Consider the following 19475-nt stretch of genomic DNA (forward strand, 5'->3'; position numbering starts at 1 on the left):
ATTTGTTCTTCATTGCAACTCCTATCTTGCTTTCTTAGAAGCTATATTTTAGGAAACCCAAAAATCACAAACCCTCTAAGTTTGTGTTATGACTAGTGTTAGTCATAAGTTAAAGTCTTTGTAACTAGAGAGTGAGAAAGTGGCTTGTGGTAAGAGTTTCACAAGTTAGTTATGTTGAAGTCTTTATAATAGAGTCATTACAAAGTAACTTATAATAGTGAGATTACAAGTTAGTGAAGTTGAAAACCTACAAGTGTAGGTCGTGGATTTTGTCCCCTTGAGTGGGATTTTTCCACGTAAAAATCTTTTGTCTCTTTTACTTACTACTTCATAAGTATTCTCAGTAGAAACTCATAGAGGATCAAGTGCTCTATAGTTTGGTGGATTTATATAAGCTATCAATTGGTATGAGAGCAGGTTCTTTCTAAAAGGATAACACCTAGAAAAGATCTCAATCGCTGCTCCACGCAACTTTGAGGAAGGACAATCAACCTATAGATCTCCTAGATTCAATGGCCAGTACTACGGCTGGTGGAAGACTTGTATGCATGATTTTATAATGGTCGAAGATACAGAAATATGTGACATCATCTGTGATGGTCCACATGTTCCTATGAAGAAGCTTGGAGAAACTGGACCAATGGTGCCGAAAGACAGAAAGAAGTACAGTGATATTGACAGAAAAGCCATAGAAAAGAACTATCGCGCCAAGAAAATCTTAGTATGTGGTATAAGACCTGATGAGTATAACAGAGTCTCAGCTTGTGATTCTGCCAAAGAAATATGGGAAGCATTGAAAACTGTACACGAATGAACTACTCAAGTTAAACAGTCCAAGATTGACATGCTCACCACTGAGTATGAGCTCTTCAGAATGAAGGATGATTAGTCTATACAGGATATGCGTACAAGATTCACATCTATCATAAATGAGCTTTATTCACTTGGAGATGTTATTCCTAGAAACAAGCTTGTAAGGAAAATTTTCAGTGTTCTACTTGGTTCTTGGGAGAGTAAGGTAAATGCCATTACTAAAGCTAAAGATCTACAAACTCTAACCATGGATGAGGCTAATCTGAAGACATACGAAATGAAATGGAAGAAAGATAGTGAAAGGAGAGACTCAAAGACGGAAAAGAACCTGGTACTCAAGGATGAAAACAATGACTCAAGTGAAGAAGAAAGTTATATGGTCTATCTTACTAAAAGGTTTCAAAAGATGGTTCGAAGGAATGGTGGTATACCAAAGAGGGGCAGTTCAAGTAAAGCAAGGAAAAATGATCTCTGTCACAGGTGTGGAAAGTCAGGGCATTTCATCAAAGACTGTTAGCTTTTGAAATAGGAGTAAAACAAACAAAACCCTGACAAAACAGCAAAAAGGAACTCGGTTCCAGACAAACGATTCAGTCAAAAAAGTGCAACTGACAATATTGTGAAGCAGGCTCTTGCTGCTTGGGTAGACTCCTCTAGTGAATCTTAAAAGGAACCAAATACAGAAAATAGCTCCATGATGGAAGTGGAAACTAAATTAACGAAATATGACTCACTGTTCGCGCTGACGGCTCAGTCTGACGTTGATGAAGAGGATGAAAATGATGAGGTAAATTTCAGGGATGTTCAGAGAAATCTGAAGTCCTAATATTCTAAGAAGTTAAGGTCATTAGAAAATGTTCTAATTGATGCATATTATAGCCTTGATAATGATAAGGAGATCCTAACCATAGAACTAGGAGAAATTGAATAATCTAGAGATGATCTGGTGGTCTGTGTAGTGTATCTAAATGAGACCATAACTAATCTTGAAAAAGAAAAGAATGTTTTGAATGAAAAAATAAATAGTGTAGAAGATGAGAGAGATGACCTGATGGTAGTGGTTGTTTATTTGAAGGAAACCATAGAAGGTCTTAGCAATGAGAAACACATTCTAGAAGAGAAAATTGCAGCTAGTGAGCAAGAGAGGGATGGCCTTTTGAGGATAATCACTAACCTAGAAGAAACCATTGAGGGAATCAATTCAGAACATAGGACTGTGAGTTTTGGGAAAGGTAAGGAAGTAGCTAGTAAGACACACATCAAGCTTGAGAAGGAATTAAATGATGTGAAAACTAGTCTATGTGGTGAACTTGAGAAAAATAGGCAACTTCAAGCTGAATTAGAGAAATTAAAAATTGATCTCGGGAAATCTCTGAAAAGGACTTGGTCCTCAGATGCTGTCACTGCCATGTACTTTAACAATAGTGGAAACATGCAGGGAATCAGGTTCCAAAAGGAGAAAACTCCCTACATCCCTCACCGCAAGTACGTCACTGTTCCTGATAACTGGCTGTGTACCCACTGTGGGGACAATGGGCACTTCGAAGAAAACTGCCAGGCCAGGGTTCAATTTGTTCAGAAAAACAAAGTGTTTATTGAAAAAGTGACTACTAAAGAGGGACCAGTTATCGCTCGCAAGAAACGAATATTGCCTGCATGGACTAGAAAAGCCCTCATCCATCCCTGCTCTCATAACAAGGTACCCAAACTAGTTTGGGTTCCTAAATCTAACTCATGATTTATATGTGCAGGGAACAGTGAGAAGAAGTGGACTGAAATAGTTCATGAACAATGGATGCTAAAAACACATGACTAGAAACACCGCAGACTTTCTCTCACTGAAAGCCCTGCAGAAAAGGAAATGTATCCTGTATATATATTAAAAAAATGTAAGGGGGGGGGTTACATTCTCAGTGTTGAAAAGATGGAAAATCTGTGTCACACTTAATTGAGAATGTGTTCCATGTGAGCTGCCTGAAGCACAGTCTCTTGGGTGTGTCTCAAATCTGTGTTAAAGGGAGAAAAGTTGAGTTCTTATAAAAATGCGCACAATTACCAATATGGTAACTGGTGAAGTGGTCGTAGTCGTCAAAAAAATAAGAATATCTACTTCCTTGACCTTAAATCCCTACAAACCGGTGATACAAACTGCTTATAGATGTTGACAATGATGCAAAACCTTGGCTTAAAGGATTGGAACACTCAAGGTTCTCACTTCTGAATGAACTGATTCAGAAGAACCTGGTTCGTGGGCTGCCAAATTCAAGATCCACCTAGACACTGCTTGTTAGAGAAAAGGAAGATACTTTTAAAGTATGTGCTACACTTGTTAGGAAGGTCCAAGTGGAGACGAAATTGAAGGAAGCACGTATCAGATCTGACCACAGGATAAAATATGTCAATGCCAAGATTTGATGAGTCTGGTAATGGAAATGGGATCACTCACAACATCTCAGCACCAAGGACTCCACAGCTAAATGGTGTTGTTGAAATGAAGGTCAAAACTCTAGAAAACATGGAATGGATTATGCTCATTGACAGGGGAATCGCCAAAAATCTCTGGGCAGAAGCAATAAACAAGGCTTGCTACTTGGTGAACAGGTGTATAATCAGGTCCCTCTTAAACAAAACCTCCGTTGAGTTGCTCAATGGAAGAAAACCAAAGATAACTCATCTTAGAAACTTTGAATGCAAATACTATTTTCTAAACAATGGGAAGGACCAGCTCAGGAAGGTTTATATGATGAGTTAGATAAAAGAGACAGGTGAAAACAATGCAACATTCTCTTTCACTTCTTACAAGGAACCTGGTACATCTTTTACTACTATTGAAGCTGAAGAAACTGTTGGAGATGCAGTGCAAGGTATTCCACAAGTAGTAGAACAAGGAGTGTAGGGAAATCCACTTAATTTACCCAGTTTCTCCACTAATCAAACTTTAGTCCCTACTTGGAAACACAAAAGCTCCCATATATTTGATAACACAATCACTCATCTTCATTCTGGATTTAAACAAGAATCAAAATCCAAAAAAATAAAAATTTCCCTAGCCTCTTCTGTATTTCTATTCCAGACAGAACCCAAAATCAAATCCCATAGAATCTTACTTGAAAGCTGCCAAAGGAAGTTTGAGATACCTTAAGGAAACACAGGACCTGGTCCTGTATTACCCATCATGTGACAGTTTTAATATCATTAGGTATGCCGATGCTAACTATGCAGGTTATCTTGTGGGCAGGAAAAAGAATTCTAGAATGGTTCACTTGCCAGGATCACGTCTCATCTCTTAGGGCACAAGGAAGCAAAATGCGGTGGCTCTTTCAACAGCTGAAGCAGAATATGCTGCTGCAAAATCCTGTTGTGCTCAACTCCTACGAATTAAGCAGCAACTAGGGGATTTTAGGTTATTTACAGATGGTGTGACTCTTTTATGTGACAACACCGGTGCACTCAACTTGGTCAAGAATCCAGTTAAAAAAAAGCACATCAATGTGAGGCATCATTTTCTGAGGGACAATGTGGAGAAAGGGTTGATCCATGTAAAGGGTTGATGGAATCATCTCGACCATTTCTCAGCTTATCAATGCTCAAAATGCTACTTCTGAAGAGATCAGAAGGTTGAGGGCTCAGAATGCAATACTAGAAACTTAGATCAGTCAAGCGGTTAAAGGAACCAGTTCTGTTAATGAAGAAGTTGCCCGCTTGACAAAGGAAAATGATAAGCTTCACGAAAAACTGCTTGAAAAGTAGCTGTCTACAATTGCCGACTGGACCTGGTTCTCAAAATCCTTGCTGCTTCTCTCTCCTAGTCTTCCTCTTCTAGTGCCTCTTAGATACTCCTTAGTGACCAGCATCTTCTGTTATGATGTTTTGTGGCTGATGGCATGCATGATTTCACCATTACTGCTCCTGTTTTGCTCAGTCCATTGTAATATCAATGCAACAACTCCTCTTTTTGCCTGTACAATGCTATTTTCCTTTGGCTTCTCTTTTTTGTCATGTTATGTGCACATATGTGGCATGAGTTGGATATGTTAGACTTCTTTATGCTATTTGCCTGGTTGTATAATTTTTTTATGATGCCAAAAAGGGGAAAAATAGATAGTAGATATTAGTGCATGCATTGTGAGTATTGTATGCACTATCATAGTAGGTGTATGTATTGTCAACGGGGGATCAAAAGCAAAAGGTCAGGGGGAACTTGTGAAAAATTGATTCAAAAACAGGGGATCTGATTAAGGGGGAATCAAATGCAAAAGGTCAGGGGGAACTTGTGAGGTTCCTGGTACCTCATCTGGTTATTTTTGCTCTAAACAAATACTTTCAAAGTCTAAGTTTGCCATCATCAAAAAGGGGGAAATTGATAGGTTTTCAATGTCTTTGCCTTATGCTTCTTATGTTTTGATGATCTAACAAACTTATTGTTAAGAACCATATAGAGAACCTGGCTCACTTGATACATATCTCAAATGAACAAAGTCTAGTCTGATCTTCAGCAAATGAACTACTACAAAGAGGAACACAACATGGACCTGATCCCTTGGTGTTCTCTTACAGAAGTACAAGTCAACAACAACTGGAATGCAAATGCAGAAAGTGACTCTATGCAGAAAGTGACTGTCTGCTACTATACACGGGACAATGCAGAAGATAGTGTGACAGTCACTTCTCATTAGGAAGAAGTGTGTACCAAGAATTGACATCACCATTGTGATATCTTTGGTGGTATAACAACCTGGTGAAAGGCACAAGATATTTACTTGAGCATTTAGTGATATTCTCTCAAGCAGTAAAGTCTTTATCCAGCATTGTAGTCACACGTGTGTCAAGAACAAGAAGACAACTCCTTTAAAGGATCAATTTCACAATGAGTCTATGTGTATCCGTAGTTGAGTTGTAATCTTGTTATTTGTTTTTCATTATAACTCCTATCTTGCTTTCTTAGAATCTATGTCTTAGGAATTCTATAACCATGTATATAGTAGAATAGATAGAGGGATAGTGAATGCCAAATGGATTCTAGAAATGGCACCAATATAAGTACAAGTTCTAGATCCTCAGTTTTCAGACCACTCACCTTTGAGTATTGAATTAGAGCAGGAAAATGATAACAGAAGGAAACCGTTCAAGTTCTACAATTGCCTAGATGAACATGATGAGTTTGACAAAATAGTGCAGAATGGTTGGAAATATAAGAGCAATAAGATGGAAGGTATAATATAGAATCTAAAGAAGGTAAAATATGGTCTTACGAGTTTAAACAGGCAGGAATATATAGGGATCACAAAGAAGGTGCAACAAAAGAGAGAAGAATTGGAAAATATGCAAGCTCAAATGAGGCAGACTACTCTGAGTAGGGATATGTTTGAAGCAGAGAAGAAAGCTAGGAAAGAACTGGAAAAATGGAGTACGATAGAGGAAGGAATCTATAAGCAAAAGTCAAGGGTACAATGGCTCAAACTAGGTGATTCAAATACAGCATTCTTCTTTGCAAACATGAAAGGGAGAGCAGCATAAAATCAAATCAAAATGATAAAGGATGAGGGAGGAAACTGGATAACAAATGAAGATGGAGTAGAGAAGGAAGTCATTGGGTTTTATAAGAGGCTATTGGGTGAATCAACTAGAAGATTACCTGCCATTAACCTCACTATTATGAAAGGAGGCCCTGTCCTTACAAGGAAGCACCAGCTAGAACTAACAAAGCAATTTACAAGGGAGGAAATATATAAAGCTTTGCAGGGGATTGAAGATTCAAAAGCACCAGGGGATGATGGGTTGAATGCTTATTTTTCAAGAAGTCTTGGAAGATAATTGGACATGAGATCATAGTAGCTGTACTGAAGTTTTTCAAAAAGAGTGAAATGCATAAACCACTCAATAACACCTTTATCACTCTTATTCCAAAAGTAAAGAACCCAAAGTCCATTAAGCAGTATAGATCCATATCTTGTTGTAATGTCCTATATATGATCATTTCTAAGATGATTATTAGTCGATTGCAAAAGGTAATGGATTATCTGGTGGATGGAAGTCAAGCAGCCTTTGTACCAGGAAGAATTCTAAATGACAACATATCATTAGGACATGAATTGGTGAAAGGTTATGGTCGGAAAGGCATATCCCCAAGGTGCATGATCAAGATAGACATACAGAAGGCATATGATTCCTTGGAGTGGGTGTTCTTAGAGCAAGTACTTGTAGCAATGAACATACCAGATCAATATCTTAAATGGATAATGGCTTGTGTTTCTACAGTCACTTATTCAATAGTGATAAATGGTAAGCCAACTACTCCTTTTGATGCTAAATGTGGGGGGAGGAAAGGGGACCCTTTGTCTCCTTACCTATTTGTGTTAGCCATGGAATGTCTTACAAGGTTGATGAAGGATATAAGCTAGACTTTAACTTTCATCCGAAATGTGAGAAACTCAATATCTTGCAACTCAGGTTTGCAGATGATCTTCTACTCTTCTGTAGAGGTGATCTCATATCTGCACAGATGTTAAATGAATGCTTTCAACAATTCTCTTCCTCATCAGGTTTGATAGCAAATCAAGGAAAGAGTTGTATATATTTTGGAGGTGTATCAGGACATGTGCAACAGAAAATACTGAATAGTTTGGGTTTCTCTTTGGTCTCTTTACCTTTCAGATATCTCGGAGTACCACTTAGTGCTAAAAGATTGTCAGTTAATCAATGTCAACCTTTATTGGACAAAATTTTAGCAAAAGTGCAAAGCTGGACTGCAAGATTTTTATCATATGCAAGGAGGTTACAAATGATTAAAATTGTGTTATTATCTATCCAATCATTCTGGTCATAGGTGTTCCCATTGCCAAAGAAGATTCTATTGAAAATTGAAAGCATTTGCAAAAGATTTCTATGGGCAGGGGAGGCAGAGGGGAGCAAGAAGGCTTTGGTTGCATGGACATAACTTTGCTAGCCAAAAACTACAGGGGGCTTGAACATAACAAATATAGTGACTTGGAACAAAGCAGCAGTCCTGAAACAGCTGTGGAACCTATGCAATAAGAAAGACAGACTATGTATCAAGTGGATGCATACTTACTATATAAAGAAAGAGATAACATGGGAGGCGAAGACTAACCGAGCAACATGGACAACTTAGAAGATGCTAAAAGCTGGGAAATACCTGACAGAAGCAAGAATCAATATAGCAGAAGTGATGAATGGGAAGAAATATTCAATCAGAGAGGTGTATAACAAGATGAGGGGTGAATTCACAAAGGTCACATGGAGGAGATTAATATGCAACAACTGTAGTAGTCTAAGGTGGTTATTCATTATGTATATAGCTATCCAGAACAGGTTATATACAAAGGATAGATTGATGAAATGCGGAAGTATTACGAATGCAGAGTGTGTGTTATGTGAAGAAGCTGATGAAGGCCATAATCACTTGTTCTTTACGTGCAAATACTCAAGCAATGTGTGGGAGAAAGTATTGTATTGGGTTGGAATAGGAAGGAAAGCCAATATATGGTCTGAAGAAATAAGTTGGGCCAGTAAATATGCAACAGGAAGAAGATCAGACGCATTATATATAGAATGATTCTAGATGGAGTTGTATACTACTTATGGCAGGAAAGGAATTATAGGATTTTTGTAAAGAAGAAAAGAAAGGCTGAAGTGTTGGTGAGAATGATAGTAAAAGATATACATTGTAGGGGTTCAATGTAGTTAAATTTGGAGAAGAAGCTACAAACATTGAATTTTTATCCTTAGATAGATTCTGATAGTGTGTAGTTGATATGATTAGTGAAAGTAGTATATATAGGGTGGGGCTGCATGTCCAACTTTATAATGAAGGGTTTTTTGTACTGATTAGTGCATGTATTTGTTTTCCCAGGAAATAAAGTTTAAAATTTTATCAAAAAATAAAAATAAATCACAAACCCTCTAAGATTTTCTTGTGACTAGAGTTAGTCATAATTTAAAGTCTTTGTAACTAGAGAGTGACAAAGTGGCTTGTGGTAAGAGTATCACAAGTTAGTTAAGTTGAAGTCTTTGTAATAGAGTCATACAAAATGGCTTGTAATAGTGATATTACAAGTTAGTGAAGTTGAAAGACTACAAGTGTAGGTCGTGGGTTTTGTCCCCTTGAGTGAGATTTTTCTACGTAAAGATCCCGTGTCTCTTTTACTTACTGTTTCATAAGTATTATCAGTAGAAACTCATAGAGGATCAGGTGCTTTATAGTTTGGTGGACTCATATAAGCTATCATTTCAACTAATTTACATGATTTCCATGTTAAAATCTAGATATAATCTAAGTAATTAACTTACAATAGTGGGAATCACTTACCTTGACATGGATGATGAAAATGGAGCTCCAAAATCGCTCCTAGGTCGGCTCCCATGGAGCAAATGAGATGAAATGAGCCAAACCGATTTCTTTATACTTATACACTACCCAGATGACTCTTCTTCACGTTCACGAGACCCCCATCGCGTTCGCGAAGAAATTAATTCCCCAAAACCATTTTCCAAACTCTTCTCAGACAACCTCTAGGATAATGGCCATAACCTTTTGTACCAAAATCCAAATTACAAATGGTTTAATGTATTAAAAACTAGACACCAAAATCTACAACTTTCATGTTTTGGTCATATTCCAATTCCTTATAAATTTTGAGATATAAGCTGCCAAACTCAGCCCTGTGCAACACAAATTTCTGCTTCATCTTCCTGGATAGCCTGTAGTGTACTAGCCATAACTCTTTATACACAAATCCACATTTTAAATGGTTTACCTTTCTGAAAACTAGACACAGAGTAGTACAATCTTCATATTTGTATTATCTCTTAATTCCTTATAGATTGTGAGATATGAGCCTCCAAAGTCAGACTTGTGCAACAGAGATTTTCTTCTTCGTGAACGCAAAGAACAAAGTCCCTGAAGCGAAATCCTTCTTCGCAAATGCGAGAGGATCATCGTGAACGTGAAGAACAACACCAGACACCAGCATCAACTATTGCAAAACAACCCGAAATGATCCGAAACCACCTCGAAACACACCTGAACCCCCCGGGCCCCCGTCCAATCACACAAACCAGTCCTATAACATAACACGGACCTTCTCGAGGCCTCAAATCACATCAAACAACATTGAAATCATGAATCACACTCCATTTCAAGCTTAATGATCTTTAAAATTTTAAACTTCTACTTTTGTTTCTTAAACCTATCAAATCACGTCCGATTGACCTCAAATTTTGTACACAAGTTATATTTGACTTTACAGACCTACTCCAACTTCCAAAATCGGAATCCGACCCCGATATCAAAAAGTCTACTTCCGGTCAAACTTTTTAAAACCTCCAAATTTCTATCTTTAGCCAAATGACTCCAAAATTACCTACGGACCTGCGAATTCACTTCCGATCGCTCCCAATAGCAGAATCACCATACAGAGCTATTCCCAGACTCAGAATCCCAAACGGACATCGATAGGATTAAAATGCACTTCAACCCAAATTTATAAAATTCTTCAAAAATGCTAACTTCCACAATAGGCGCCAAAACGCTCCCGGTCACCCAAAACTTGATCCGGGCATACGCCCAAGTCTGAAATTATCATACAAACCTGCTGGAACCTTCAAATCTCGATTCCGAGGTCATTTACTAAAAAAATCAATCCTAGTCAATTCTTCTAACTTAAAGCTTCCGAAATGGGAATTTTCTTTCCAAATCTATTCCAAAACTTCCCGAAATTCAATTCTGACCACGCATACAAGTCATAATACCTGATATGAAGCTACCCATGGACTCAAACCGCTGAACGGAGTGCTAGAGATCAAAACGACCAGTCGAGTCGTTACATTCTCTCCCACTTAAACATACATTCGTCCTCGAACGTGCTAAGAACTACGCTGGAGTTGTCCAACATCGCTGTTTAACACCTTGTGCACCTACCTGCGCTACTACATCCCAGTTGAGCACATTCAGTCAATCAATTCTGAAGATATTCCCTTTTATTCAAGCAAATAAGATTCGAGCCCAATTCCAACATCCAGAATTCTCTACCAGGCCTGCTTCCATCATATGAACTCCGTATCAATCACTATACGAGGTACCAGAACATGACTGCACGCCTTTGCTGAATTCTCACCATGCACCATATCATTCACAAGACCATAATAACATTCTCTAATCATAATAACCGACATTCCCCGGATATGATGCTCACAATGCACCTCATGATATATATAAGTCTAGTTCTAACTCTTGCAATACTGCTACGACAGAAGAGATGTGTAGAAATTTATAACTAACTGCCGAGTCAACAAATCATTGAGTCTATACTTCTAACAAGAACCATTACCTCATTCTGAACCAAATAATGATCTTTGCTCTTTAATATACTTTATATAATCTAGCTGCACTGATCCTAGATCCAATAATCTTATCTCACCCAGTACGAACTGCTTAGGCAATAAGCCACCCCGGTCATGATAAAAAGTCCCATATAATGCCACAACGTGCCAATCGGCCACAAGCTCGAATGTGATACATAAGGAAAACAAACTCTAGAAAGGACTACTCAACTCACTCAACTAAAATGAACTTTCCTCATAAAATGGGAAACAAAACACACAAAAACAAATATAGGGAACTATACTCAACATTACACTATCGCGGCATACAACCCGATCCAAACAACATACCCGTAGTGGCATGCCACCCGATCCACACATAAAATTAACATAAGAAGATACACTCCAAGCAAAATCGTTCATTACTACAAAATATGAAATATCAACCACAATCATGCTAAGTGCATAATACCAATCGTAGGGAGACAGATAACAACATAAGCTACAAAACTCAAGCACAACTGAAGTGAGATATATGATCTGAATCTCAAGAGCCATCCTACTCACATAACACCACCGCTACGTGGAACCTCAACACACAAGAAATTTATCAAGCCATTTCGCAACTCACACGACACAATATAGCATTACATAAAATAGCCGTTGAAGAAATAACATCCAACGCCAAAATACTCCTCCATAAGGAGCACTATGCTAAAATGAGCACGTTCGGCCTGATATAGAGCCCATATTCATATTTAAACTCATTCACAGACCTCAAGTCGATTATGATCGTACCGAACTAGGCCAATAATCTTTCCTAGGTCCATAATAACCCCCTTTTTCCTATAACACACAAGAACAACTGTCCAATCCAGAACAACCTTCCACATTCCACAACCAAATGAATCGAGCGCCCTTCAAGCATAAATTCTCATTTAGCGATAGTACCACAATCTCCATACTTGGTTTAAATCCTCAATCAATTAAGTGACTACACGTCACACTTATACAATCTTTCCATGGGATATGCTCCCATGTCCTTCTGCACCAGGTAACAAGTCTGCACATCTATACCACCGGCCATACAAATGTTGCAAACCGAATGAAGGATCCGCAAGTCAATACACAAAACCTCTTAATCATGACACTGATCTCAGGTGACACTGAAGATAATACCAGCTTACTCTAAACATCTAAATTCTTTCCCTACTCATCCGAGCCCATGACTTCCTTGTCAACTCCGAACCGCAACCTTGATTCTCAACTTTCAAATCCTATGCTACTCACGACACTTAATCATGACAATGCACAAGAGTACAAGAATTTCATTATAACTCCTAAACCACTAATAGGGTAAACACTTCATCATATAGAAGCCTTTTACTTAACTCATTTCAAGGGAACCATTACAACCCGTTACTAAATTCTCATAACCGCATAAAATACCAACTTCAAGTAGTGGTCTAAACCACCATAACTCTTCCGGGATCCATCTGCACATAATAGGCCATTATACTCAAAAGCCTCCAAATAAAATCAATTATGGCAACCATCAAATCTCGCACGCATTACTATTATCATGTGTATAACTTATCACGCTGAAGGAACTAATCGTTGCCACCATTATACCAATTCAACCATTGCTGACTGATTTTACTTCCTCCAGTTTACTCTGGGCTTGACTTAGGAATAATAGTAGCCCCATTCAAAACATCACGAACCCAAATCTGCACTCATCCTGAGTGATCTTATTTCACGAGACCACGTTGTCTCAATTACCACGAACTATCTCATACCCTACTTATGCAAATATTTGCATCCTCAACTAGTCACCCATTCTGATAATTCCTCTATGAATCCGAAGTCATTTCTACCATTCCTCTCAATTTATACCGTAGACCAAAGATAACAAAGAACACTCCAAGCTCCTTATCATAATCTGCTGCAAAAGCTCGATACTCAACCCTACTATGAACTCGAAACCCTTAGGCACCACACCTTAACCTTCGAACCCACTAGGACCGTTATTGAGTCACCCACTCTGACTTGGTCCCAAATATAATCAACTGCAAGGCTTTGCTAGAACATGACCACCCTCTCAAAGAAGCACACGGCCGAATCACCTTCCTTGCAACTCACTTCTACGCGAAGCATAATTCCCGAGTCTTCTTAAAGCCTGAACATGAATCGATGATGCCAATTGTATAACATTCGAGATTCGAGACTATGCTGGCTGCGGGTCGCCTCGAGAGATGTAGCTCGCCTAAGTCTCTGTATCAACCATGTCGCTGCACCCAACTAGGCCGTTAGAGGTACATGTGTCTATGCAACAAAAATACACAACAAGTGTAGTATGAGTACAAAAATAACATGTACCCAGTAAGTATCCCGTCTAACCTTGAAGAAGTAGAGATGAGAGGTCGACTTTGACACTTACTAGTGGTCCAATAATAATATATTAATAATGCGACATGAATTTATTAAAAAACGACAGTAAACTCAAGTAAGTCAAGAAACAAGTAAACAATCCTTTTTGTATTTAGAAGTCTCCAAATTCATAATCCATTATTTAACAATTTATCTTAGACCAGGGAGGCAATATCAATTTGTAAATCTCAAGCAAGCATTACAAGCATGCACAAATCATGCCGAGGTCGTACGGCCCGATCCAACAAATATTTAAATTGTGCACTGCCAGAGGGCCGAATGGCACGAACCATAGATGCATATATTACCCCGCATGCGAATCATACGTGAAACACAGTCAAATATAAATAATAGAGTTACCCTGCTCGCGAATCATACGTGCGACGTAGGTACTCATAGATACACACATTCAAACAGTCAATTAAGAATTTATCAAGAAACATTTATCCAAGAAAAAGTCAATTCTCTTTTAACGATTTAAGAAAATGAGGTTTGACCCTTTTTAGAAATTCTTTTACTAATTCGATATGATTTAGGCAATTGTAGTTGTCAATAAGATTACAAATATTTCATGTATAGCATGCTTTTGGGTCCTAGACTACCCGGACTTAAACATAATAGTAGCCATGCACGAACTCTCATCACCTCATGCGTACGTAGACCACACAAATAGGAGCACATAACCAATTATTTCACCTATGGGGACAATTCCCTCTTACAAGGTTAGAAAGGAGACTTACCTCACTCCGAAGTTCAATAACTGGCTTCCAAGACCCTTCCGACGACTCAAATCGATGACCCAACGCTCCAAAACTAGCCAAATAATGGGCAAACCAATGAAAATACATCCTAATACTTATAACAATTCAATTTATATAAAATCCCAACTCCACTCGAAAAGTTTACAAAATCACCCTCGGGCCCATGTGCCCAGATTTTGAAAGTTTTCGAAGATAAAGTTTACCCACAACCTCACGAACTAAAATATATAATTGGCTCTTAAATTCATGTCCAAAATCATGGTCAAAATCCAAAAATACAAATTTCCTAGGTTTCCTTCAAAATCCCAAAATTTCTTGATGGGTTTTCAATGTCTTTGCCTTATACTTCTTATATTTTGATGATCTAACAAACTTATTGTTAAGAACCGATAGAGAACTTGACTCACTTGGTACACATCTCAAATGAACAAAGTCCAGTCTGGTCTCTAGCAAATGAACTACTTCAAAGAGGAACACAATAGGGACCTGATCTATTAGTGTTCTCTGACAGAAGTACAAGTCAAGAAAAGCGGGAACGCAAATGAAAAAAGTAACTGTATGCAGAAAGTAACTGTCTGCAACTGTACACGCGACAATGCAGCAGATAGTGCGACAATCACTTCTCATTGGGAATAAGCGTGTACCAAGAATTGACATCACCATTATGATGTATTTGGTAGTATAACAACCTGGTGCTAGGAACACGATATTTACTTGAGTATTTAGTGATATTCTCTCAAGCAGAAAGTGTTCATCCAGCATTGAATTCACAAGTGTGTCAAGAACAAGAAGACAACTTCACTAAAGGATCCGTTTTACAATAAGTCTATGTGTATCTGTAGTTGAGTTGTCATCTTATTATTTGTTCTTCATTGTTACTCCTATCTTGCTTTCTTAGATGCTATATTTTAGAAAACCCAAAAATCACAAACCCTCTAAGATTTTGTTGTGACGAGAGTTAGTCATAAGTTAAAGTCTTTGTAACTAGAGAGTGACAAAGTGGCTTGTGGTAAGAGTATCACAAGTTAGTTAAGTTGAAGTCTTTGTAATAGAGTCATTACAAAGTAGCTTGTAATAGTGAGATTACAAGTTAGTGAAGTTGAAAGCCTACAAGTGTAGGTCGTGGTTTTTGTCCCCTTGAGTGGGATTTTTCCACGTATAAATCCTGTGTCTCTTTTACTTACTGCTTCATAAGTATTCTCAGTAGAAACTCATAGAGGATCAGGTGCTCTATAGTTTGGTGGACTGATATAAGCTATCAATTGGTATAAGAGCAGGTTCTTTCTAAAAGGTTTACACCTAGAAATGATCTCAATGGCTGCTCCACCCAACTTTGAGGAAGGACAATCAACCTACAGACCTCCTAGATTCAATGGTCGGTACTAGGGATGGTGGAAGACTCATATGCATGATTTTATAATGGCCGGAGATTCAGAACTATGGGACATCATCTGTGATGGTCCACATGTTCCTATGAAGAAGCTTGGAGAAACTGGACCAATGGTGCTAAAAGGCAGAAAGGAGTACAGTGATATTGACAAAAAAGTCATACAAAAGAACTATCGCACCAAGAAAATCTTGGTATGCGGTTTAGGACCTAATGAGTATAACATAGTCTCAGCTTGTGATTCTGCCAAAGAAATATGGGAAGCATTGCAAACCGCACACAAAGGAACTGCTCAGCTTAAACAGTCCAAGATTGATATGCTCACCACTGAGTATGAGCTCTACAGGATGAAGGATGATGAGTCTATACAGGATATGCACACACGATTCACATCCATCATAAATGAGCTTCATTCACTTGGAGATGTTATTCCCAGAAACAAGCTTGTAAGGAAAATTCTCAGTGTTCTACCTGGTTCTTGGGAGAGTAAGGTAAATGCCATCACTAAAGCTAAAGATCTACAAACTCTAACCATGGATGAGCTGATTGGTAATCTGAAGAGATACGAAATAAAAATGAAGAAAGACAGTGAAAGGAGAGAGACAAAGAAGGAAAAGAACCTGGTACTCAATGCTGAAAATAGTGACTCAAGTGAAGAAGATAGTGATATGGCCTATCTTACTAAAAGGTTTTAAAAGATGGTTCGAAGGAATGGTGGTATACCATAGCGGGGCAGTTCAAGTAAGGCAAGGAACACCGATCTCTGTCACAGGTGCGGAAAGTCTAGGCATTTCATCAAAGTCTGTCCACTTTTCAAATAGGATCAATATAAATAAAACCCTGACAAAGCAGAAAAAAGGAACCCGATTCCAGACAAACAATTCAGTCGAAAAAGTACAGCTAACAATATTGTGAAGCATGCTCTTGCTACTTGGGGAGACTCCTCCAGTGAATCAGAAAGGGAACTAGATGTAGAAAACAACTCCATGATGGCAGTGGAAACTGAAGCAACAAAATATGACTCACTGTTCGCTCTAATGACTCAATCTAACAATGATGAAGAGGATGAAAATGATGAGGTAAATTTTAGGGATGTTCAGAGAAATCTGCAATCCTACTCTTCTAAGAAGTTAGGATCATTAGCAAATGTTCTAATTGATGCATATTATAGCCTTGATAATGATAAGGAGATTCTGACCATAGAACTAGGAGAAGTCGAATAATCTAGAGATGATCTGGTGGTTTGAGAAGTGGATCTAAATGAGACCATAGCTAATCTTGAAAATGAAAAAGGAAATTTTGAATGAAAAAATAAATAGTGTAGAAGATGAGAGAGATGACCTGATGGTAGTGGTTGTTGATTTGAAGGAAACCTTAGAAGGTCTTAACAATGAGAAACACACTCCAGAAGAGAAAATTGCAGCTACTGAGCAAGAGAGGGATGACTTTTGGTGATAATCACTAACCTAGAGGAAACCATTGAGGGACTCAATTCAGAACATAGGACGGTGAGTCTTGGGAAAGCGAAAGAAATATCTTGTGAAATACACATCAAGCTTGAGAAGGAATTAAATGATGTGTAAACTAGTCAATGTGGTGAACTTGCGAAAAATAGGCAACTTCAAGCTGAATTGGAGAAAGTAAAAAATTGGTCTTGAGAAATCTCTGAAGTGGACCTGGTCCTCAGATGTTTTCACTGCCATGTACTTCAACAATAGTGGAAACATGTAGGGAATCAGGTTCCAAAAGGAGAAAACTCCCTACAACCCTCACAAAAAGTACGTCACTATTCCTGATAACTGACTGTGTACCCACTGTGGGAACAATGAGCACTTCAAAGAAAACTGCCAAGTTAGGGTTCAATCTGTTCAGAAAAATAAAGTGTTTATTGAAAAAGAGACTACTAAAGAGGGACCAGGTACCACTTGCAAGAAACGAATATTGCCTGCATGGACTAGAAAATCCCTCATCCATCCCTTTTTCATAACAAGTGACCCACACTAGTTTGGGTTCCTAAATCTAATCCATGATTTATATGTGCAGGGAACAGTGAGAAGAAGTGGACTGCAATGGTTCATGATCAATGGGTGCTAAAAACACATGACTAGAAACACCATGGACTATCTCTCACTAAAAGCCCTGCAGAAAAGGGAATGTATCCTATATATATATATATAAGGGGGGGGGGGGGTACATTCTTAGTGTTGAAAAGATGGAAAGTCTATGTCATACTTAATTGAGAATGTGTGCCATGTGAGCTGCTTGAAGCACAGTCTCTTGAGTGTGTCTCAAATCTGTGTTAAAGGGAGCAAAGTAGAGTTTTCATTAAAAAAATGCGCACAGTTACCAATTTGGTAATTGGTGAAGTGGCCGTAGTCACCAAAAGAACAAGAACATCTGCTTCGCTGACCTTAAATCCCTACAAACTGGTGATATGAGCTGCTTAAAAGCTGTTGACAATGATGAAAAACCTTGGCATAAAGGATTGGAACACTCATGGTTCTCATTTCTGAATGAACTTATTCAGAAGAACCTAGTTCGTGGGCTGCCAAATTCAAGATCCACCTGGACACTACTTGTTAGAGCAAAGGAAGAGACTTTTGAAGTATGTGCGACACTTGTCTAGAAGATCCAAGTGGAGACGGGACTGAAGGAAGCACGTATCAGATCTGACCACAGGATAGAATATGTCAATGCTAAGATTTAAAGGAAGGTCAAAACTCTGGAAACATGGAATGGATAATGCTCATTGACAGGGGAATCGCCAAAAATCTCGGGGCAGAAGCAATAAACGAGGCTTGCTACTTGGTAAACAGGTGTATAATCAGGTCCCTCCTATACAAAACCTCTGTTGAGTTACTCAATGGAAGAAAACCAAAGATAACTCATCTTAGAAACTTTGGATGCAATTACTATTTTCTCAACAACGGGAATGACCAGCTCGGGAAGGTTGATATGATGAGTTAGATGAAGGAGACAGGTGAAGACAATGCAACATCCTCTTTCACTTCTCACAAGGAACCTGGTACTTATTTTACTACCATTGAAGCTGAAAAACTATTGGAGATGCAGTGCAAGATATTCCACAAGTAGCAGAACAAGGAGTGTAGGGAAATCTGCTTAATTTACCCAGTTTCTCCACTAATCAAACTTCAGTCCCCACTTGGAAACACAAAAGCTCCAATTTACTTGATAACACAATCACTCCTCTTCATTCTGGATTTAGACAAGAATCAAAATCCAAAAAATATTCCCTAGCCCCTTCTGTATTTCTATTCCAGACAGAACCCAAAATCAAATCCCGAGGAATCTTACTTGAAGGTTGCCAAAGGATGTTTGAGATACCTTAAGGAAACATAGGACCTAGTCCTATATTACCCGTCAGGTGACAATTTTAATCTCATTAGGTATGCTGATGCTAACTAAGCAAGTTATCTTGTGGACAGGAAAAACACTTATGGAATGGTTCACTTGACAGGATCACATCTCATCTCTTGGGGAACAAGGAAGCAAAATTCGGTGGCTCTTTCAACAGCTGAAGCAGAATATGCTGTTGCAGCATCCTGTTGTGCTCAACTACTACGAATTAAGCAACAACTGGAGGATTTTGGGGTTTTTACTGATGGTGTGTCTCTTCTATGTGACAACACCGGTGCACTCAACTTGGTCAAGAATTCAATTAAAAAAAGCACATTAATGTGAGGCATCATTTTCTGAGGGACAATATGGAGAAAGGGTTAATC

The 19475-nt window shown here is 38.4% G+C and overlaps 1 protein-coding gene across 1 annotated transcript; it reads left to right on the forward strand.

The window, feature by feature from the left end:
- Positions 1 to 559: 559 nt before the first annotated feature.
- On the forward strand, positions 560 to 1330 carry LOC138885492 (uncharacterized). The gene is made up of 2 exons (XM_070166446.1): positions 560 to 802; positions 899 to 1330. Exons 1-2 carry the CDS (start codon positions 560 to 562, stop codon positions 1328 to 1330), a joined length of 675 nt encoding a protein of 224 aa, XP_070022547.1.
- Positions 1331 to 19475: the final 18145 nt, after the last annotated feature.

This window comes from Nicotiana sylvestris, chromosome 2, assembly GCF_000393655.2.
Source record: "Nicotiana sylvestris chromosome 2, ASM39365v2, whole genome shotgun sequence".
In the NCBI taxonomy this organism is placed as follows: domain Eukaryota; kingdom Viridiplantae; phylum Streptophyta; class Magnoliopsida; order Solanales; family Solanaceae; genus Nicotiana; species Nicotiana sylvestris.

What these genes read in the sequence shown, in the direction of transcription:
- LOC138885492 (XM_070166446.1), top strand. Translation starts at nt 560, where the DNA reads ATGGTCGAAGATACAGAAATATGTGACATCATCTGTGATGGTCCACAT. An exon ending in TATGGGAAGCATTGAAAACT is followed by an intron (nt 803 to 898) that starts GTACACGAATGA and finishes TAGTCTATACAG; the next exon opens with GATATGCGTACAAGATTCAC.